Source organism: Mobula hypostoma, chromosome 23 (genome assembly GCF_963921235.1).
Source record: "Mobula hypostoma chromosome 23, sMobHyp1.1, whole genome shotgun sequence".
NCBI classification, from domain to species: Eukaryota; Metazoa; Chordata; class Chondrichthyes; order Myliobatiformes; family Myliobatidae; genus Mobula; species Mobula hypostoma.
This window is the reverse complement of record NC_086119.1, coordinates 18,012,791-18,036,778: the sequence shown is the minus strand read 5'-3', so window position 1 is coordinate 18,036,778 and position 23,988 is coordinate 18,012,791. Positions and strand designations below refer to the sequence as shown.

General features: G+C 40.7%; 1 protein-coding gene across 1 annotated transcript in view; it reads left to right on the top strand.

Annotated features, from left to right (window-relative positions):
- Positions 1-454: 454 nt before the first annotated feature.
- Positions 455-23,988, top strand: part of LOC134336991 (nuclear pore membrane glycoprotein 210-like) — a 146,805-nt gene continuing 123,271 nt past the window's right edge. The window contains exons 1-3 of the mRNA XM_063031734.1: positions 455-609; positions 9,785-9,921; positions 23,174-23,305. Of these exons, the coding sequence (XP_062887804.1) occupies positions 455-609; positions 9,785-9,921; positions 23,174-23,305 (424 nt within the window). The remainder of the gene's footprint in view (positions 610-9,784; positions 9,922-23,173; positions 23,306-23,988) is intronic.

The window sequence follows — 23,988 nt, the reverse complement described above, 5'->3', positions numbered from 1 at the left end:
TCGCTACCCTCGGGTGGGCCATGGGCGCGTGGCAGTGGACCCAAGGACGCGCGACCCTCGGGAGGGGATGTCGTGGAGTGGTGGATGCGTGGCGTGGACTCGAGCACGCGCGCTACCCTCGGGTGGGCCATGGGCGCGTGGCAGTGGACCCAAGGACGCGCGACCCTCGGGAGGGGTGGGGGGGGGACGTCGTGGAGTGGTGGATGCGTGGCGTGGACTCGAGCACGTGCGACCGTCGGGGGCGTGGAGCGGTGGGCGCGAGGACAAGCGGGTCCTAGGTCCCGTCGACAGCGTCGAAGTCTCAAATGGCGGAGTTAGCGCAGCAGTCCATAGGAAAAGAAAACCATGCGGTGACCCTCGGGGAAAGCCCTGTCCCTTTCTAAGTAGTGTTTTCCCTCTTTGGTGGCGGCCCATACGGATTTTTTTTTGGGGGGGGAGTTCTGTCAGGGTTGCCATGGCGACTGCGACATGGGACCAGTTACTGCTGCTGGCTGTGCTGTTCCGTTACTCGGCCGGAGCCAAACTCAACGTCCCCAAGATCCTGCTGCCTTACTCCGCCACCGTGAGGGTCAACTTCACCCTGGAGGCCGACGAAGGGTGCTATGGTTGGTGAGCTGACCTACGGCTGTCGGGAGGCCTTGTGTACTAGTCGGACAAAGTTCTGGTATCTTAGTTCACTTCAAAGAGTGCGCAAAACATTGACGAGGATGTTGTCAGGCCTCCAACGACTTGGTTACAGGGAGCGATTGGCTAGAATTCTATTCCGTGGAGCGTAGTAGAACTTATAGAGGCGTATTTGCATCATGAAGGTAGAGATAGAGTGAATACACACAGTCTTTTCCCCAGGGTTGGGGAATTAAGAGCTAAAGGGTATGGGTTGAAGGTGATAGGGGAGAGGTTTAATGGGAACCTCAAGGGCAACTTTTTCACCCAGAGTGGTCAGTGTATAAAATGAGTTGCCGAAGGAAGTGGTCGAGAAAGCTACATTAATAACGTAGGATCTCCCAGTGGCCTCACATTTTAATTCCACGTCCCATTCCCATTCTGATATGTCTATCTACGGCCTGCTCTACTGTCAAGATGAAGCCACACTCAGGTTGGAGGAACAACACCTTATATTCCGTCTGGGTAGCCTCCAACCCGATGGCATGAACATTGACTTCTCTTACTTCCGTTAATGCCCCACCTCCCCCTCATACCCCATCCGTTATTTATACATATATATTCTTTTTCTCTCTCCTTTTCCTCCCTCTGTCCCTCTCACTATACTCCTTGTCCACCCTCTGGGCTTTCCCCCCTCCCCCTTTTCTTTCTCCCTCGGACTCCTGTCCCATGATCCTCTCATATCCCTTTTGCCTATCACCTCTCCAGCTCTTGGCTCCATCCCTCCCCCTCCTGTCTGCTCCTATTATTTTGGATCTCCCCCTCCCCCTCCCCCTCCTACTTTCAAATCTCTTAACTAGCTCTTCTTTTCAGTCAGTCCTGACAAAGGGTCTCAGCCCGAAACGTCGACTATACCTCTTCCTAGAGATGCTGCCTGGCCTGCTGCGTTCACCAGCAACTTTTATGTGTGTTGCTTAATAACGCACAAAAACATTTGGACAACTACGTGGATAGGAAAGGCTTAGAGGGATACAAGCAAATGGGACTAGTTTGATGAGCCTGGACTAACTGGGATAAAGGACCTGTTTCTGTACTGTATGACTCTTGACACTGAGATAAACAATCATTCTGAATCTGGAGTAACCCCAATGGATCCAGAAAATTGAAAATACTTTTTAAAGAAAGAGGGCGATAGAACATTTTAGAATATAGGTTAGTTCGCCTAACTTCTGACATTGTGAACATGCCGGATCTACTGTGCAGAAATAACCACAGGGCAAAGCAGGCCAAAACACAAGGCAATCAAGATTAGTCAATGTGATACTATGAGAGGGAAATCATGTTTGACTAATTTGCTAGAGTTCAGAAGTAGAGTGGGTAAAGAGTAGATGTAGTGTATTTGAAGGATTAAGATTACCTTTTTAACATGTGACAAATAAAGTTAATCTTTAATAGAGCTCACCTTTCCAGAAGACATTCAGTTAGGTGTCACATACATGACAAATGCACAAGTTAATGGGCACAGGGTAAGGGTGATGCTTTGGTCTTGATAGCAGAGTAGTTAACTGATAGAAAATGCTGAGTAGAGAGAGATAAATGAACTATTTTCATACTGGCAATGGGAAATTAGTGGGGTGACAACAAACAAGATGCTGGAGGAACTCAACAGATGAAGCAGCCTCTGTGGAGGATATAGGTATCACTGTTTTAGTTCAAGACTCTTCAGCTGCTCCGATGAAAGGTCTTGACAGGAAACGTCAAGTGTCCATTTCCTACTGCAGATGTTGCCTGACCCTTTGAATTCCCCCAGCACCTTGTTTGTTACTTCAGATTCTAAGATCTGCTGTAATGTACAGGAATAAGTGTTGGTGTTTCAACTATTTTGTAGTACTCTTTGATTACTTGGGTTAAAAGGCTAAGTGTTGTCGACAAACGTGTTGAAGTAAGTGGAAAGTTGTGAGCAGGGCACAAAATGGGTGGTCATAAGTTGTCAAATGGAGTAAAATATCGAAAATGTGAGGTTATTTTTGGATTGCTCCTCGAGTTGCGTGTGATGTTTAACATCACTATAGCATGGATTCAGTATTTTCCCTAGAGGCAGAGAGCTTGCTTAAATTAAGATTATTCAGGTGCAGGGTTGAAAACTTTTAACCTTTTCAGAATTCCAACTTTCCAGTAATTAAATTCCGACCCCGGAGATGGTTCTCTAACTTCCAGATCTGCTATTACAGCTGCGAAGCACAACGAACGGTTTGAGATCCCTGTCTGCCCTGCAGGAATGTTCTGATCTTCCAGACCTGCAAACAGTTTCTACCCCCTAAGGCCCACCTGCCTTGCCTCACCATTTACTAGCTTGCTAATAGTTCTAAAGAATCTCCAACTCTATATTAATTTTGAATTTTTGAATCTATTTTAGTATTTCATCCATCTCACAACATCACGGAGTAAAATTCTTCGCGTTATGACTCTGTCACAATGTACAGACATGAATTTGTAAGTCTAATGGTTTGTAGAAAGAAGCTGTTCCATAGCCTGTTGGTCCTGGCTTTAATACTGCAATACCATTTGTCAGACGGAAGCAGCTGAAACAGTTTATGGTTGGGGTGACTGGTGTCTCCGATGATCTTCCAGGCCTACTTTACGCACCTGCTGCTGTAAATGTTCTCAGTGGAGGGAAGTTCACATTCACAGATGCACTGGGCTGTCCATACCACTCTCTGTAGTGCCCAGCGGTCAAGGTTGGTGCAGTTCCCATACCAGGCGGTGACACAGTCAGGATGCTTTCAGTGGTGTCCCTGTAGAAGGTCTTGACGATTTTGGGGCTCATGCCAAACTCCTTCAGTCACCTGAGATGGAAGAGACGCTGCAGTGCTTTTTTATCCCCACACAGCCGGTGTGTACAATCCAGATGATATCTTCAGTGGTGTGTATACTGAGGAACTTGAAACTACTCGCCCTCTCAAAGTGCAGTTCCATTGATGTTGATCAATGCCTGTGATGTCATTCAGCAGAAGTAAGGTTGAAGGGGAAAAATAAATTGGCCATGATTGAATGATGGAGCAGACTCAATGGGCCAAAAGACCTAATCCTGCTCATACTGTATGTCTTATGGTCTAAGTGGATAGAGAGCACTCACAGCACTGGAGGGTGTATATATAGGCAAGTGGTATATGAAAGTCACTGGTAGGATTCGGCTCCCTCAATGGTGGGCCTAGGTACCAGGGATCCGCAGATGAGGTACTAAGGCACGAGGCCAGTCCAGTCTTATGGGGATTAGAGTTCAGATCCAGTTCTAAGTGCATGTATTCTGCACTGAAACAGACCCTTCAGCCCATCAGCTCCATTCTGACTATTAAGCCACACTTACACTAATAGTACACCAATGTAATTTTATTTTTCCCACATCACCATCAACTTCCTCTAGATCAGGAGTTCCCAATCTGGAGTCCATGGACCCCTTGGTTAATGTTAGGGGTTCATGGACCCTAGCTGTACATTCTACTATTCACTTCTTCGTTCGAAGCAATTTTATTTATTCATTGGGGTAACAGCTTCTTCCCTCAGGCTGCTACCACCAAGAGCTCATCACTAGGACAGCGAGTTGTTCACTGTTTTCCCCTGCTGCACACTACATGCATTTCGTATTGTATTTTATTAACTTATTTAAAGTAATATTATTTTATGTCCCGTCTGTGATATATCTTTTGTGGGTGCCCCGTGGTCCAGAGGAATGTTGTTTCCTTTAGTTGTATATGTGTATAGTCGGATGACAATAAACTTGAACTTGGTTTACAGTGACCATTTAAACAGTCAACCCCATGTCTGATATGTGGGCGGAGACTTGCACACCAGGGAAATCCCACACGGTCACAAGAAGGAAGCACCAACTCCAAACTTACAGCTCTAGAGGTTTGTTGTGAGGCAGCAGCTGTCCTGGCTGTGCCACTGTAGCATCCCATGGTCTGTCATGATGTGGCACTGGAATCGAGCACTAGCAAGCATAGTTAGGTCACTTTATAACAATGGGGTACAACACTAGTTGGCATAGATCTGCTTTACTATGACTCTAGTGTACTACACTGGCAGGTATAGATATATCATCATATAACATTGTTACTTTGCTGGATTAACATAGATTTCTCAATGGGATTAACTGGGATTGAAAGATCTCTTTCAAAGAGTTGATCCAGGTATAAAGAGCTATGAGATTCTTTCAATTACTATCCTCATCACAGTCTTCGCCTTGCATTTCACTGTTGTTCAGGAGCGTCTCTTACACACTAGTTTGAAATACAGCAATTATTGAGAGCGTACAGCAGATGTGTTCAGCTCTCTGACGTAGAAATACATTATCTTCTAAGCCAGCTGTTTAATAAGAACATTTATGTATTTTTCTGAAAAGCCTGAACAAGAAACAATTTATTAACTTCAGAAGTGGCTTGGTTTGTAAATTTGGCCCTTTTGCATTTTTCCAGTTGGGGTCCCAAGGTAGACTGCTACTCCTCCCTAATCCTCTCCTGCTACTTTACTTGACATTTAATCATACAAATTATTTAAACCTTGTCTTATCCCTGATCTCTTACAAGGCAGTAGGATAATAATGCCAGTCACCTGTAGTGTCTGCATTCGACATGCTAGGGAGAGCCAAGTTTTCTCAAAAGAACATTACTGAATAATCAGAATCAGGTTTATTATCACCAGCATGTGTTGTGAAATTTGTTAACTTAGCAGCAGCAGTTTAATGCAATACATAATATAGAAAAAATAATAACAATGAATATTCATAAATCAATAACAGTATACGTATATTGAATAGATTAAAATTGTGCAAAAAACAAAAATAATATATATATTTAAAAAGTGAGGTAGTGTTCAAGGGTTCAATGCCCATTTGGGAATCGGATGGCAGAGGAGAAAAAGCTGTTCCTGAATCGCTGTGAATATGCATTCAGGCGTCTATACCTCCTACCTGATGGTAGCAGTGAGAAAAGGGCATGCCCTAGGTGCTGGAGATTCTTAATAATGAACGCTGCCTTTCTGAGACACATTCCTTGAAGATGTCCTGGGTGCTTTGTAGGCTAGTACCCAAGATGGAGCCAACTAAATTTACAACCCTCTGCAGCTTCTTCCAGTTCTGTGCAGTAGCTCCCCCCCACCCCCGACATACCAGACAGTGATGCAGTCTGTCAGAATGCTCTCCTCGGTACACCTATAGAAGTTTTTGAGTGTATTTGTTGACATGCCAAATCTTTTCAAACTCCTAATAAAGTATAGTCGTTATCTTGCCTTCTTTATAACTGCATCGATATGTTGGGACCAGGTTAGGTCCTTAGAGACCTTGACACTGAGGAACTTGAAACTACTCACTCTCTCCACTTCACCACACCACTAATTAGCATATCTCACTCTTATACGCCCACTCGTCATCATCTGAGAGTCTACCAACAATAGTTGTATCATCAGCAAATTTATAGATGGTATTTGAGTTATGCCTAGTCACACAGTCATGGGTATAGAGAGTAGAGCAGTGGGCTAAGCACACACCCCTGAGATGCACGAGTGTTGGTCAGCAAAGAGGAGGAAATGTTATCACCTATCCCCACAGATTGTGGTCTTCCGGTTAGGAAGTCAAGGATCCAATTGCATTGGGAGGTACAGAGGCCCAGGTTCTGCAACTTCTCAATCAGGATTGTGGGAATGATGGTATTAAATGCTGAGCTATAGTTGTGTTTGAATGAAATTCTAGTAATTTTATTGTCAAGTTTATGAGACTGAGCTTTTCTTTCCTTGTTGTTGTAAACTAAATTGGATTCACATGCTAGTGTCTTCACTGTTCTTTAGATCCATCATTTGTGTAAATCTGCAATTTATTATCTGGATATACTAGTTTTAGTGAAATTGTCATTAAATCATCAGGATCCATAAAGTAAATTATTCACACCATTATAGATTGAGAGTGATTGTATTTTAGGTAATGCACAAACTGGGGTGGAAATAACATGTATAGGATGAATTACATTTAAGGGATAGAGGCTGAGCAGTGAGTGAGTACAATGTCAGGGAACATTATTTTGGGGGAAACAAAGTTCAGTTTAAGGTGAAGCAGAAAGATCTGAGATACTTGAAAACAACTGTGCTATTGCTTGATCTCATACTCGAGACTGGGAAAGAAATTGAGCATTTACGAACAAAAATGATTAGTAAAGTCAATAATGGGTGTGTCATGTGCTTGTAAAGTATTATGTTGTAGACTTGCTTTAGATTTTATGCCCCATTGAATGATATGCCACACATTTAATTATGTCTCATTATATGATTGAATCTTGAATGTGGATATACATTTTACCGAGTTTTTAAGCTGTTAAATGTAGCAATTGGAATTAGGAAATTAATTAAAATTATTATAATGAAAATGTTAATGTTAATCTATTACAACATAATTAACTTTAAGTAGTTTAACAGGCCTTACTTTGAAATATAGTGTATAACTCGGCATACTAATGGATATCTGCTACATACAAATGAGTGTTTGGGAGACTAGCAGAATGGATTGGGATGGATTTGCCAACTGCTGCTGGGCTGCAGACATCGTCCACCAAGTGGGAGTGAGGCACTTTTTCCATTCTTCACCTTCCACTCATCACCCGAGCTCTTGAGCCATAACAATTGGAGGCTATGTTATGCTGAGCACTGAGCAGACTGACTCACTCACTGAGCCAGTAACACCAGCTGATGGCCTCTTCTCTCTTGTCACAGCTGTTTTTGTGATGCTGTCCCACACACTTTTTATCAATTTCCAATTTATGAACAGTTCAGGTTGCAAACAATTCTAAGGAACGGAGCCCTGTCAGAATCTGTGTTGTGACTGTTTTTACACACAGCAAGCTTCCAGGAGAATCCAAGAGAATCTCACTCTTGTGACACAATATTTTATACTTTTGAGACAAAGATAAATGATTGCTTAGATCACTTACTTTAACATTTGAAATATAGCAATGTAAATTCACAGAGTTACATATAGTGGTAGCACATTCCAACAAGCAGGACCCCTTTGGGTATGTAATATTGGTGTCTGTTCCAAAAGCCTCAATATAAACTCCAGACACCCAAAATATAAGTTGGCTCCATGAGTGATGAAAACAAATCTATCCTGAATTGTGCCTTAACAATGTGCTAATAGCATGAGCGTTCATTGATTGAATTTTCAAAAGGCTCTTGACAAGTTGCCACACATGAGGCTGCTGAACAAACACCCATGATATTACAGGAAAAATACTTGCATGAATAGGGCATTGGCTGATTGGCAGGAGGCAAGGAGTGGGAATAAAGGGAACCTTTTCTGGTTGGCTGCCTGTAACTAGTGGCTTTCCACAGGGGTGTGTTGGGACCACTTCTTTTTATGTTACATGTCAATGATTGGATGATGGAGTTGATGGCTTTGTGGCCAAGTTTCCAGGTAATAGGAAGATGAGTGGAGGGGCAGGTAATGTTGAGGAAGCAGAAAGGCTGCAGAAAGACTTGGATTAGGAGAATGGGCAAAGTAGTGATATACAGTGTCAGGAAGTGTATGGTAATATGCACTTTGGTAGAATAAATAAAAGCATAGGCTATTTTCTAAATGGAGAGAAAATACAAAAATCTGAGGTACAAAGGGACTTGGGAGTCCTCATGCAGGATTTCCTAAAGGTTAATTTGCAGGTTGAGTCTGTGGTGAGGAAGGCAAATGCAATGTTAGCATTCATTTCAAGAGGACTAGAATATAAAAGCAAGGATGTAATATTGAGGCTTTCTAAAGCACTGGTGAGGCCTCTCTTGGAGTATTGTGAGCAGTTTTAGGCCCTTATCTGAGAAAGGATGTGTTGTCATTGGAGGGGGTTCAAAGGAGGGTTCACGAAAATTATTCTGAGATTGAAAGTCTTGTCATATGAGAAGCGTTTGATTGCTCTGGGCTTGTATTCACTGGAATTCAGAAGAATGGGGGGAGGGGAAATCTCATTGAAACCTATCAAATGTTGAAATGCCTTGATAGAGTGAAAATGGAGAGTGTGTTTCCTATGGTGAGAGAGTCAAGATCAGAGGACATCCTCTCAAAATAGAGGATATTGTAAATATATCCTCTCATTTACAGTGGAGATGAGGAATTTCTTTAGCTAGAAAGTGGTGAATCTTTGGAATTCGTTGCCACAGGCCACTGTGGAGGCCAAGTCATTGGGTATATTTAAGGCAGAGATTGGTAGATTCTTGTTGGACGTGAAGGGTTATGGAAGAAGGCAGGAGATCAGAACTGAGAGAAAAATGGATCAGCCATGATGAAGTGGTGGAGCAGACTTGATGGGCCAAATGGCCTAATTCTGCCTCTATATCTTCTGATCTTATTGTCTTCGTTTTTGTAGTTTAAATGGGACAGAAACCAATGATTGGCCATAAAGTACCAGTTGGAAGTTGAATTATGGACAGGTTTTATTTCCTGAAGATTGGTTCTCATTTTAGTTCATCCATAATGTCACGATACCAGATTGATCCGTAACACTGGGAACTGTCAGTATTGAGAAAAAGAACAAGTCCAGATATATATCACAAAGGAGAAAATTGCAGATGATGAAAATCCAAAGCAATACATGCAAAATAATGGAGGAACTCAGCAGGCCAGACAGCAGTAAATGGACTCTTTTCCATAGATACTCCTTGGCCTGCTGATTTCCCCCAGTATTTTGTGTGTGTTCCAGATATGTATATTGTCCTCAAGTTTATTAGAGTTGGCATGCTAATAAAATAATTAAATTCATGTAACTCAGATTTAATCTACAATGTTTGTTGTAAGTGAGATGATAAATTCTGAATCTGACTGAAGCTTACATTGTATGAATATGAGTTTGTCACTCTTGTAAAATGAATACAGTGAACAATAGCAACACGCATCAAAGTTGCTGGTGAACTGAAACGTCAACTGTACCTTTCAAATCTCTTACTAACTCTTCCTTCAGTTAGTCCTGATGAAGGGTCTCGGCCTGAAACGTCGACTGTACCTCATTCCTAGAGATGCTGCCTGGCCTGCTGCGTTCACCAGCAACCTTGATGTGTGTTGCTTGAATTTCCAGCATCTGCAGAATTCCTCTTGTTTACAGTGAACAATATTGTATTCATACTAGTCAAATAACTGAATAGTTCTTTTTCATGGCAGGTTTTCAACACGACCAGATATAGCAACTGTTGAACCTGTGTATCAGAATGATACTGACTGTTCCAATACTGCAGTGATATCTGCCCGTTCAACACAACCTACTCGCCTCACCAGCATAATTATAGCAGAGGAAGCAGGTAACTATCAAGTGATTAATATAATTATAGGATAGACATGAATTGAAAATATAACTCAACTACAGTGGATTCTGGTTAATTGGGACACATCGGAACCAATACATTTTGGCTCAATTAATCAGCTGCTCCTATTAGCCAAAGTTTCATAGAAATGGTTAAAATGGTATAAAAAAGACAAACTGCCGTTTAACTGAGTAACAAATGACGCAATTAATGAAATGCAGAATAAATTAGAACACTACCAAAACTATTACAGTATTATAAAACTGTGTTTCTAACAGTTATCAATGGAGGAATTCATTCGGTTTACACTGACATGTTCTTTTGACTGTAAATGAACAAAATCAGTGCATACACCTACTGCCTTTAAGTAGTGCTTTTGATAATTGCATCCTCCAAATCTTAATTTTCATTGTAACATTCAAGATGATTGTTAATACCTTCAAATTCTTCGTAGTTCCTAACTTGAGATAGTGAAATTGTTTCATTTTCTCTCCTGGCTGTTTCTGCTATCTCCTAGCTTGAAACAACAGTTTTGAACTGCCTTACTATTTATTTGCCTACTATCGGTGACAAAAATCACTGCTTTTTGAACACAAACATCCAAGTGATGCTGCTCAAAAACTGTTTGCTCTAAGCACGGTGTATTGTCAAACGGCCACACAACATGGAAGCGACTTACGCAAGTTAGAAAATGTTCGACAGCAGTGTCCTGTCCCAACTAAGCGAATGTCCCAAATAAAAAAATGGAATCCCAGCTATTTTCTCGATTTGTTTTTGTTCTTTAAGAGTTGTCCCAAGTAAGCAGTTGCCCTGATTAACGGATGGCCCAATTAACTGGAATCCACTGTACTAATTTGTTATTGAATAAATGACAGAGTGGACATTTGATATTCCTCAATTAGATCTCTCAAAATAGCTTATCCCTCAGGATTGAGGATAACTTATTTCTACTACCCACAATTGTATTGATTCTGAGTTAGCTGCAATATGAGACTCGTACATCCTGCCATTAGTGGGGCAGGAGGTACCTGATAGGATGGATGGGTGGTAGTCTTTCCACCATTTTTGTTAGGCTTTTGAAGAATGTATTCAAGTTTTCAATGCCATTCTGTACTTCAGTGATCCTCATGAGTCAGCAGAGATGGTAACTATTTTGAAGTAAGGTTTGAGGATTTTCTTGAACTATTTCATTTTTCTATCTAGTAATCCCTTGCATTTTAAGTGTTTTGTTTTTGGCGGAGACCCTGGCTGACAAGTATAACAGTGTATTAAGCATTGGGCAATGCCACAGTTATTCCTTGATGTTGTGGATGGTAGCGGGCCAAATCTCAAATACCAATTAATCAGTACAGGAAGGTGCTGGAGAGCCAAGTGGAATGTTGTCATGTTGTCATCCTAAACAGAAGAGCTGGTCATTGACCTTAGGAAGTGGGTCAGCACCCATGCTCCTGTTAACATCAACAGTGCTAAGGTTGAGAGGGTGAAAGATTCAAATTCCTAGGAGTGAACATCACCAATAGCCCGTCCTGTTCCAACCATGTCGATGCTATGGCCAATAAAGCACACTAACGTCTACTTACGTTGAAGGCTAAAGGAATTTTGACATGTCCCTGTCGACCCTTAATAAACTTTTATCAATGCAGCATAGAAGGTATCTTATCCAAATTCATTATGGCTCGATATGGCAACTGTTCTGCTTTTGACTACAAGAAAGAGAGTTGTGGACACAACTCAGCACATCACAGACTCCATGAACCCTGTCTGCACTCCTTGCTGCTTCAGGAGAACAGCCAACATAATCAAAGACCTCGCCCACTGTAGACATTCTGTCTTCTCTCTCCTCCCATTGGGCAGAAGTTACAAAAACTCAGAAACACATACTGATTAAGACCAGGGCAGCCACTATCCCACTGTTGTAAGACTATTGAACAGTCCCAAGTAGGATAAAGTGGACTCAACCTCCCAATCTATCTTGATATGGTCTTGGATTTTATTGTTTACCTGAACTGTACTTTCTCTGTAACTTTAACACTTTATTCTGAATTCTGTCATTGTTTTTCCTTGTACTATTTCAATATCCTCTTGTAATGAAATGATCTGTATGCAAAACAAAGTTTTTCACTATACCTCAGTATATGTGACGGTAATAAACCAATTTATCAAAACTTTTGATTATTTGGATTATTTTTCATCTCTCATAATGTAGCAGGTCCCAGTTTCTAGACCAGGAGCGTTGCCAAGAGGTCTGCTTGTCTTTCTGGCAAAACAGAATTGTTATGACAATACAGTGCTCCAAATATTTTGTCAGTAGGAAGACTCTGTCAGAGCTGACTTTCTGTTCTTTTTGTTTGCAATGTGGAGGGATTACATTTTTTCTGATTCTGGCTTGGATATTGCCCAGGAGGATCAATTTTCTCCATCTGGGATACAGACCAAAGCTTTTTCAATGTTGGAATAGAAGTCTTTCTTCATTACATCTGTAGATTCCAAGCTTGGAATTAAAAAGTTCAAAGTTCAAATTGGGTGTTGGTCCATTTTTAAAATTGGGTTCTTTTGGGTTTCTTGCTTTGTGGCTACCTGTGAGCAGACGAATCTCAAGGTTGGATAATTTATAAATACTTTGATAATAAGTGTACTTTGAACTTTAAACACATACAAACTGTGATAGTTTAATGGAATACTCTGCTATTATTTGTAATGGATTAATGCATTGTCAAGGCCCTGTGTGCTTCAAGATCTCCAGTGAGAAGCACAATAGGAATAATCAAATTATTGAAAAGGAAATGTAAGTTGTCATCACATAATATGAATTTTGAAACAAAAATAATATTTTGCAATGCCATAAGGAATATTGCAATGTTTTGTAAAGAGTATTTCAGGAAAATTCAAATTAATTACATGAATAGAGTTGAGTATCTTTCATTGGGGTAGTTGGAGATTGTGTAAGCTTCAGTGCTAAATCAAGGATTATACTCCACTCTACCACAGAAAGAGTACTTCATTAAGAATTATAGTTTTTTAGATGTAGTATTAAACTAAGGCCTTCTCAGGTGCACAAAAGATACCCACGACAAGATTTTGAAAAATAGCTGGGCAATTCTTCCCTGTGTCCCAGCGTTTGGAGTTTAAGGAGATTTGGCATGTCACCAAATACTAGCAAATTTCTGCATGTGTAACATGGAGAAAATTATCTTCTGATGAAGGGCCTCGGCCTGAAACTTCAACTGTTTACCCTTTTCCATAGATGCTGCCTGGCCTGCTGAGATCCTCCAGCATTTTGTGTGCATTGCTTTGGATTTCCAGCATCTGCAGATTTTCTCATGTTTGTTGAGAATATTTTGACTAGTTGCATCACTATCTGGTAAGGAGGTGCTAGTGCACAGGATCAGAAAAAGTTGCAGAGGGTTGCAAATTCAGCCAGCTTTACACCATGGGCACTAGCATCCCTACCATTGAGAACATCTGCAAAAGGCAGTGCCTCAAGGCTGCAAACCTCATTAAGGACTCTTACCATATAGGACACATCCTCTTCTCATTACTACCATCAGAGAGGAGGTACAGGAGCTGGAAGACATACACTCAGATATTTTAAGAACAGCTTCTTCCCCTCCATTTTCTGATCGGTTCATAAACCCATGAACACTACCTCATTATTTTGCTCTTTTTTGCACTTTTTTGATATATTTATTGTAAGTTATAGTAATTCTTAATTGTATTCCACTGGGCTGGGCTAGATTGAACTGAACTGAAACTGAATGTTCATGGACTGTCTCAATGACTTTGTAGTTTGATGTTTTATATTGAGTTTTTTTTGCTATTTGCATGATTTGTTCATTTTTTTGTGCTTTGGGAGTTGTGATGTTTTCCTTTGAACGGGTTCCATGGTTTTCTTTTTTTTGTAGATGTCTGTAGGAGAACAAATCTTGGAGTTGTATACTGCATAGTTGTATATTGCAGAGTTGTATACGGCCCTTGAAGACAGAAGCGGGTGAATTTATTATAGGGAACAAGGAAGTGGCAGACGAGTTGAGCAGGTACTTTGGATCTGTCTTCACTAGGGAAGACACAAACAATCTCCCAGATGTAATAGTGGCCAAAGGACCTAGGGTAATCTATGAATTGAAGGAAATTTATATTAGGCAGGAAATGGTGTTGGATAGGCTGTTGGGTCTAAAGGCTGATAAGTCCCTGGGACCTTATGGTCTGCATCCCAGGGTACTTAAGGAGGTGGCTTTAGAAATCGTGGACGCATTGGTAATCATTTTCCAATGTTCTATAGATTCAGGATCAGTTCCTGTGGGTTAGAGGGTGGCTAATGTTGTTCCTCTCTTCAAGAAGGGAGGAAGAGAGAAAACAGGGAATTATAGACCGGTTAGCCTGATGTCGGTGGTGGGAAAGATGCTGGAGTCAATTATAAAAGATGAAATTACGACACATCTGGATAGCAGTAACAGCATTGGTCCGAGTCAGCATGGATTTACGAAGGGGAAATCGTGCTTGACTAAACTTCTGGAATTTTTTGAGGATGTAACTATGAAAATGGACAAGGGAGAGCCAGTGGATGTAGTGTACCTGGACTTTCAGAAAACCTTTGATAAAGTCCCACATAGGAGATTAGTGGGCAAAATTAGGGCACATGGTATTGGGGGCAGAGTACTGACATGGATTGAAAATTGGCTGGCTGACAGAAAACAAAGAGTAGCGATTAACTGGTCCCTTTCGGAATGGCAGGCGGTGACCAGTGGGGTACCGCAGGGTTCAGTGCTGGGACCGCAGCTGTTTACAATATATATTAATGATTTAGATGAGGGAATTAAAAGTAACATTAGCAAATTTGCCGATGACACGAAGCTGGGAGGCAGTGTGAAATGTGAGGAGGATATTATGAGAATGCAGGGTGACTTGGACAGGCTGGGTGAGTGGGCAGATGCATGGCAGATGCAGTTTAATGTGGATAAATGTGAGGTTATCCACTTTGGTGGTAAGAACGGGAAGGCAGATTATTATCTAAATGGAGTCAAGTTAGGAAAAGGGGAAGCACAATGAAATCTAGGTGTTCTTGTACGTCAGTCACTGAAAGCAAGCATGCAAGTACAGCAGGCAGTGAAGAAAGCTAATGGCATGCTGGCCTTCATAACAAGGGGAATTGAGTATAAGAGTAAAGAGGTCCTTCTGCAGCTGTACAGGGTCCTGGTGAGACCACACCTGGAGTACTGTGTGCAGTTTTGGTCTCCAAATTTGAGGAGGGACATTCTTGCTATTGAGGGAGTGCAGCATAGGTTCACAAGGTTAATTCCCAGGATGGCGGGACTGTCATATGTCGAAAGATTGGAGCGACTGGGCTTGTACACTCTGGAATTTAGAAGGCTGAGAGGGGATCTTATTGAAACATATAAGATTATTAAGGGATTGGACACGCTGGAGGCAGGAAGCATGTTGCCGCTGATGGGTGAGTCCAGAACCAGAGGCCACAGTTTAAGAATAAGGGGTAGGCCATTTAGAATGGAGTTGAGAAAAACTTTTTCACCCAGAGGGTGGTGGGTATATGGAATGCTCTGCCCTAGAAGGCTGTGGAGGCCAAGTCCCTGGATGCTTTCAAGAAAGAGATGGATGGAGCTCTTAAAGATAGCGGAATCAAAGGTTATGGGGATAAGGCAGGAACTGGATACTGATTGTGGATGATCAGCCATGATCACAGTGAATGGCAGCACTGGCTGGAAGGGCTGAATGGCCTACTCCTGCACCTATTGTCTATTGTCTATTGCATACATATTTTGATAATAAATGTATTTTGAATCTTTGACATACAGTATGCCAGTGATAATAAACCTAATTTTGATCCACTGTATACCTCTCAATTAGCAACAATACGACAGATAATGTGGGCAGCATGTGTTTTGTGGTAAAAGGCTTTGCAGTTGGTTGTGTTTCCAACATTGCAACATTGATTACACTTCAAACAATATTTCAGAGTGGAAGCACTTTGCAGTGCTCAAAATTTATGCAAGGTGGTTTATTGTGTCTTTGAATTGCTAGGAAAATGTGAAGCTCAATTCAAATGATGCTGTATGCTATTTGTATTGTAAAATAGTTAAATATTTCATGATGCTCATGTTTCTAATCTGCATCCTCAACCCTACCTCTGTCAAAGAATTTGAATTTGAAACGCATTAAATGGTGCAGTTTGTTTTTTTCACACATCAACTTCAGTTTTAAATAGCTTTTTACATTTTTAAATCTGCCTTTCCCATACAATTGAGTGTGGAGAAAATCATCTTTTGTTACAGTGACATGCTGCTTACAATTAATTTGTTGGGCTAATGGAAACTAAAATTAAAATTTAAATTGAAATTCATACAGCATGTGATGCAGCTAGTTCAAGTTTAGTTGTCATTCAACCATACACATTTAAACAACTAAACAAAAGAGTGTGCCTCTGGGGCCACAGTACACGTAGTTACACGCAGCACATACATGTACTGTCACAAAAAGCAGCTCCAGGTACATGGGGTGTTGGCCTGGAGCCTCATTTCTGCAAGAACAAGTTTGCAGCAGTTCTTCATCTCACGCTGGTTCAGCTGCAGACTGACAGATGAAGGCAATCCAGTTTATTGTCCTTGGAGCGAACAATGGAGAGCAGCGCTGTCGGCAGAGCCAGCCTTCAGCCCTGCAAGGATTCTGGCAGCCCCACACCTCCCTCCCGTGGGTGGCTGTAACAGGCAACCAGGTGGCATGAGAGTCTGGATCCCCCAATAACCAAGGCCACACAGCTCCCATGACATCGATCTCACCAATGAACCTGATGTTGTGCATTTAACATTTCTGTAGTAAGTGAGTAATGCAGTAAATAGATTGTTCGATTAAGCATTCTTGTTCATTTAAATAATTCATTGCTGTTATATGTACAAAGTACATGAATGGCAAATGTCATCACATAACCTAGTCATATGTGCAAGCCTTGCTAAATGTAAAAAAACTAGGTTAGACTCTCATTCCTGGTTCCGTCTTTTTCTTGCAATTCAAGTTATGTTTTGGAGTTACAAAACATAACAGTAGCGATGAGCAAGTTTAAAACAAACCTGAGACAACTGCCTGCCTGTTGAAGTGTAGCGAGATGTTCAAGTTTTTTAAAAAACTGCATAGCATGTACTCTTTAGAAAAGAAGATAGGCGTGGTCAAGTTTTTTTTAAAAAGGCAAGAAATAGAAGAATCTATGCTTCATAAACAGCAAGTACTGTCTGATTTTAAAAAAAGAGCAGAAATAGCTGGTTACATCAGAAAGATTGATGTTCCATTGCACAATGGACAACTGGCTCATGTATACTGAGCCAATTGAGCAGAATTTTGAAGCAAATGAAATTGCCAATGAAAAGCGAGTGCCAATTTGCAGAGTGTTAGATTTAAAGGCATACAGTTTGTTTAGATGCTTGATTGCTCCAAACAATCCAGCTGAAATAAACTTTGCTGATATTGTGAAAGTAATGCAGGAGCATTTAGAACTGAAACCATTGTTGATTATAGAACATTTTAGGTTTCATAAGCAGAATCACAAGGAAGGGGAATCCATTTCAGCATACATGGCGGAATTGAAGAAGTTGGTTAAGCATTGCCAGTTCAGTAATAGGCTTAAAGATCAACTAAGAGATTGTTTAGTTTGTGGAATCTTACAAGAAAGCATTCAGAAATGGCTCCTAACTGAGGCACAACTTACAGCTATTTCAACTGCTCTTTTAAATGTATCAATGGAAACAGAAGACAGATGCCATTGAGTTGTAGTTGGGAATGAAAGTGAGTGTGCACAAAATTGTAATATCTAAACAGTAACTGGCCTGGCTGAACAATTTGTGTTATCACATACTGTACAACAAACCAATGCAGATTTAAAGGCAAAGCTTGCGGAAAATGTAACAAAGTAGGACGCACAAACAGCATGTCGGGCAGGCAAAAATAAATGGACTGCACAGGGAAGAGAAAAAGTCAAGTTGCAGTTTCAAAAAGAACACTAATCTGCATGCTATTAATGAAAAATTGCATAATGATAGTGACATAGAACTAGGTGCCCTTGAGATTTACACTGTGAAAACTAACAATAGACAAGCTTACACCAGAAGTGAATGACAAATTAATTAAAATGGAATTTGACACTGGCTCAGCTGTTTTAGTCATTCCACAGAATGAGTTTGATCATATCCAACTAAGAACTTATACTGGAGAAAAGAAAACTCCTGTGGGAATGACATTTGTAACAGTAAAATACAACAACTAGCAAGCCACATTATGCTTGTATATGGTAAAAACAGGAGGGCCAGCATTGTGAAGCTTTGATTGGCTGAGACAATTACAACTTGACTGGAGATGCATCTATCGTTTGCATGCCATATCCCCTGCAATAGAGTCAACTAAAAGTGAATTACGAAAGAAACTGGATGGTGCCACAACTGTCTCCATGCTGTACACCATGAACCACTGCCCAAGAGAGGTGCCAACCTCTGTGCCTCTGGTTGGAAAGCATATTGGACCAAGGGAAGACCATGCTGCTCAGAGGGATAATGAAAGTGACTACACCGGTCTTTGTAGGTAACATATCTGAGAAAACTTTTCATATGTTAATCAGGCAGTTGCTTGTGAAATGGAACTTGGTTTTAAACTGGAAGAAAGTTCAAGGAGCTTCAGGAAAGTTGCAAACATTCAACTTTTGTAAATATAAAGAGCAACAATTTACTCTGCATGTATTAAGGTTATTGCATGAACTTCAAGTGAGAGACAAAAAGCTGATTGTTATGTAAATGCAAAGACCAAAGCCCAGCTGGATGAATGGAAGGTCAAAAAAAAGAAGTCAATGGGGATTTGAAAACTGAGGATTTGTCAGATAATGTCGTGGATGAGACCAAGAGGAAAGATCAGATCATAAAGGGAGCAGTAGAAGGATTAATAAGAGAGTACTCCAGTGAACTAAATGCACCTTCCTAAGATCAAGATGCACAAACTAGAAGAAAAAAGAGAAAATGAGAAGAAAGGGGTCCAGAACTCTCAAACCATTTCCTGCAGTCCCAGAATCAACTCCCACAACCACCATGGAGGAGGACTCAGACCCTGAGATTGTTTCACAGCTACAGTTCTCTCCTTCCAACCAGAGTGATTCCCCCTAGTCAGGAAAGATGTTACACAAACAAGAAAATCTGCAGATGCTGGAATTTCAAGCAACACACACAAAATGCTGAGGAACTCAGCAGTGATATTCCATCTGGGTAGCCTCCAATCTGATGGCTTGAACATTTATTTCTCAAAGTTCTGGTAATTGCCCCCCCCCACCATCATTCCCCATTCTCATTTCCCTCTCTCACCTTATCTCCTTACCTGCCCATCACCTCCCCCTTCCCTTTCTTCCATGACCTTGTGTCCTTTCCAGTCAGATTCCCCCTTCCCCAGCTCTTTACCTCTTTCATCAATCGACTTTCCAGGTCTTTACTCCTCCTCTCCCCCTCTCCCGGTTTCACCTATCACCTACACACTTGTACTTCTTCCTTACTCTGACTTCCCATCTTTTTTTCTCCAGTCCTGATGAAGGGTGTCATCCCGAAACATCAACTGTTAAATAATAATTATAATAATAATAAGCACTTTAGTGATCCTGAGTGAGAAATGCTTTTGTTACAGCAGCAACATTTAAAAGTATACTTAGCAGTGTGCAGACTTACCTAATAATAAAGTACAGAATAATAATATACACAATAATGTACCAATGTGCAATGAAATGTACGAATAATAAAGCAGAGACTATTGTACTGTGGTATGTCTTCTCCTTTTGCATAGAGATGAACTGTTGTATATGCTTATTGCATTTGGTGGGAAAGATTTCCTGTAACAATCCTAGTGGAGCTGAATGAAGCTGTTTGAAAAGGTGCTCTGCTACTAATTTAGTAAGTAAGTCATGGAGAGGATGTGCCAGATTGTCCATAATGGATAACAGTTTGATTTAGTGACCTTCTTTCCACCAGTAACTCAAAAGAGTTTGGGTTGTATCCAAGGATGGATCCAGCCTTTTTGATTAGTTTATTTAGACTTTATGCATCACCAGCACCGTTGCTGCTTCCCTAACATAAACCAGCAAAGAAGACTGCACTCGCTACAACAGACTGGTAAAAGATCTCCAACTCTTGCTGTACACATTAAAGGATCTCAGCTGCCTTAGAATATAGAGTCTGCTCTTCCCCTTCTTGTTGTTGGTTTTCCAGTCAAGTCTGTTGTCGAGGTGAACACCCAAGTATTTGTACTCCTCTACCACTGCAACCTCTTCTCCCAGAATGTATACAGGACTCGTCATCGTCCTCTTCCTCCTAAAATCAATCACCATCTCCCTGGTTTTGGCCACATTCAGGAGCAGGTGATTCCTCCTGCACCACTGCACAAACTTGTCACCAGTCCTCTGTATTCCATCTCCTGCCCATCTCTGATACATCTAACCACTGCAGAGTCATCAGAGAGCTTCTGCAAGTGGCAAGACTCAGAGTTGTACTGAAAGTCTGAAATGTACAGTGTGAACAGAGACAGGACTGACCCTTGTAGTGCCCCAGTGCCAGTCAGAGAACTACCCAGCCATGTAAACTGGGGCCTATCTGTCAGGTAGTGAGTAATTCAGGAGAAAGTGGATTTGTCTACATCCATCCTTTGCAGCTTCTTGCTCAGAAGTAGTGGCTGGATTGTATTGAAGGCACTAGAGAAACCAAAAAGTGTGATTCTCCCAATGCTACCAGCATCATCCAGGTGGGAGTGAGCTTGTTGCAACAGGTAAATGATGGCAAAGAACTTTCCCCTAATGTTTCTTTAAAATTTTTTACCTTTTACCCTTAATCTATGACCTCTGGTTGTAGTCCCACCCATCCTTCATGCATTATTGTAGATCCTTTCCAGCTTTCAAATCAGTGGTATGGAAAATTGCGTGGTTACTACGAAGGATTTTACCATTGCTCCTATAACTGCACAGTACAGCCTCGTGAGTGGAACGTAAACATAAAAAAAATCTTCTGAACAGTTGAAGGCTGGTTTTCAGGGTAGATGAGCATTTCAGCTATCAGTGTAGAATCCTGATAATAAAAAGTTCTGTAATGTTTACGTACTAAGATAACTTTAAAGCACACTGCAGATAAATCCTGCCTTATAACAATTCATCTAATGGAAATTCACCCTTGGGGAATTCAAAAATTGCTATCAAAAACCCTGGGATAAGGAATTTAAAAAATAATTCCTACAAAATTTATGCAGAAGAAAGAAGTGAATACAGTACACACTTTTCAACTCGTACTTTTCCTAATGCATGTGCAGATGACAGCTTCACATTACAGAAAATCATAATATAGAACATTTTCTACCCTTCCCCTGCCCCACTATCTAATCCAGGGTCACCTGCTCTGCATTTGAATGAGCAGTATAAAAATATAGGTCAGGAATTGATAATTTCTTTTCACTACCTATTGTAATATGTAAATGAAGTGTAATATGTTGCTTACAGTAACCAACCATGCTAGAAGATCAAAATGCTTCTGTTTTGCAACTTACAACTTCGTTCAATGAATTTGGGTGAGCTCATGTTGCCTTAACTATTATAGTCTGTTTCTGAAAACCAGACGATCCCTTGGAAATTCCTGTATCAATTAGTGCCAGAGCTAACGTGGCCTTGCTGCTTTGTCCTTATCTGTATAATTCTGTATGCTTCTTCATGACTCACTTTTTTCAGGCTTTAAATATCTGATTTCTAAATTTTTTTCAAAAGAAGCCATCATTTAAAATAAGAATATAACTAAGACAGACAATTACAGATTTCCACTTTCACATCTCCATTCATATCTTTCCACTACTTGTTAAAACACCTGGAGGGAATGATGTATTTATTGTGAAATATAGACCATAAGACATAGGAGCAAAATCAGGTCATTTGGCCCATCAGGTTTGCTCCATCAAGGCTGATTTATTGTCCTTCTCGACCCTATTTTCCTGCTTTCTCACCATAACCTTTGGCGCCCTGATTAATCAAGAAACATCAACCTCTGTTCTAAATGTACCCAATGACTTGGCTTCACAGCTGTCCGTGGCAATGAATTCCACAGATTCACCACCCTCTGATTCTATCTCACCCACTATAGGAAACATTCTCTCTGTCTGGGCCTTTCAATATTCAATAGGTTTCAATGAAATCCTGCTTCATTCTTCTAAATTCCAGCGAGTACAGCCCCAAAACCATCAAATACTCCTCTTGCATTAACGCTTTCTTCCGTGGAATCAATCTCGTGAACTACTTCTGAGCAATCTCCTATGACAGCACATAAGGGTGATAAGGGGCCCAAAATTGATTACTGTACTCTTTAAGTACGGTCTGACCAATGTCTTATAAAGCTTCAGCATAACACCTTTGCTCTTATATTCTGTTCCTCTTGAAATGAATGCTAACATTGCATTTGTCTTCCTTATCAATGACTCAACCTGCAAGTTAACCTGTAAGGAATCCTGCACTAGGACTCTCGAGTCCCTTTGCACCTCTGATCTTTTAATTTTATCCCCATTTAGAAAATAGTCTACACCTTTGCTTCTTCCACCAGTGTGTAATACTTTACAGTATATTCAATCTGCCACTACTTTGCCATTCTCCCAGTCTAAGTCATTCTGCAGACTCCCTGCTTCCTCAACACCACCTGCTTCTCCACCTACCTTTGTATTGATTACAAAGCTATCAATTCCATCATCTGAGTCATTGACATATAACATGAAATGAAGGGGTCCCAATACCAATCCCTGCAGAACACCACCAGTCAGCAGCAGCCAACCAGAAAAGGCCCCTTTCATTCCCACTCTTTGCCTCCTGCCAGTCAGCTAATCTTTTATCCATGGTAGAATATAGTAATATAGATTTTGGTTGCAACATTGTTGGAGTGGTGCTCACCATTTTGGGGTGAATATTGGGACAAGTAAAGTTATTGGCACATTTGTTGAGGGTTACTAGCATGTTTCACTGTTGGTAATCATCATCATTTCCTTTGCAGACCATATATCTTCTTACTTCCAGATGCTTTGTGATTCTCAAAGGCAAAAAAAAGTGAATATAACTTATTAAGAGACACAAAGTTTCTTTCTCGCATGTAATGATAAATTTTAAAAGTAATGTGCATCAGAATATATTTCCTGTGCAATGATTAATGAATCTTGGATAAACAATTGAAAATGATCTGCAAAGCAGTAATATAGTTTTTTTCTTCAGTGACAGGACAGGTGTTGCGGTGTGATGTAATGGTGGATATAATAAACCAAATTGAAATTGTATCAACAACTCGGGAATTGTACGTGGATGACTCACTGTTAAAATTAACAGTTAGAGCCTTGGATGAAGAAGGTATGATTGCTTTGTAATACTCTTTAGAGACTTTTATATTTTATCCACTTAATTATCTCAGTTTTAATTTCCAATGCCTGATCTGATGATTATAAAATGTAATTTCCTTTTCAAGGAACATTTCTTCTGGATTCATCTGTTGCCTAAGTACAATTCTTTATCTTTCCCAAGTAGTTATTTATCATCTATGAGACACTATAGAATTAACATCGCAATCAGTCTCAATCTCATTTTATCTCAGCTGGAAATGTGTCTGTAAATATTGTAAGTCACGGAATAACTTTACAACAGGTCTATTGGATTTTTTTCTTCATTTCTGTAATGTGGGAAAATTGAGGCTAATTGGAGTGCTACAGCCACCCTGGCTAAGAGCAGCTAATTTAGGTGAGGATCACAATTAAACCAAGTACTTTCCTAATCCAGAGCTCAGCTTATCTGACCATTGGAGAAAGGCACAATCTTTCATCTATAAAATCTATTTACATGGTTTTAACATAATAGAGCAATTTCCATCAACGCTCAACAGATCAGAAATAGATGAGCTTGGCTGTCTGGGAAGTTAAGGAGGTACAAAGAAATGGCAGAGGTAGAAAGGAGCAAGATCATGAAAGGATTTGAAAGCAAGGATGAGAAATCTAAAATGGAGGCTTTGCTTAAACAGGCATTAGTGTGGCTGGGAAGCA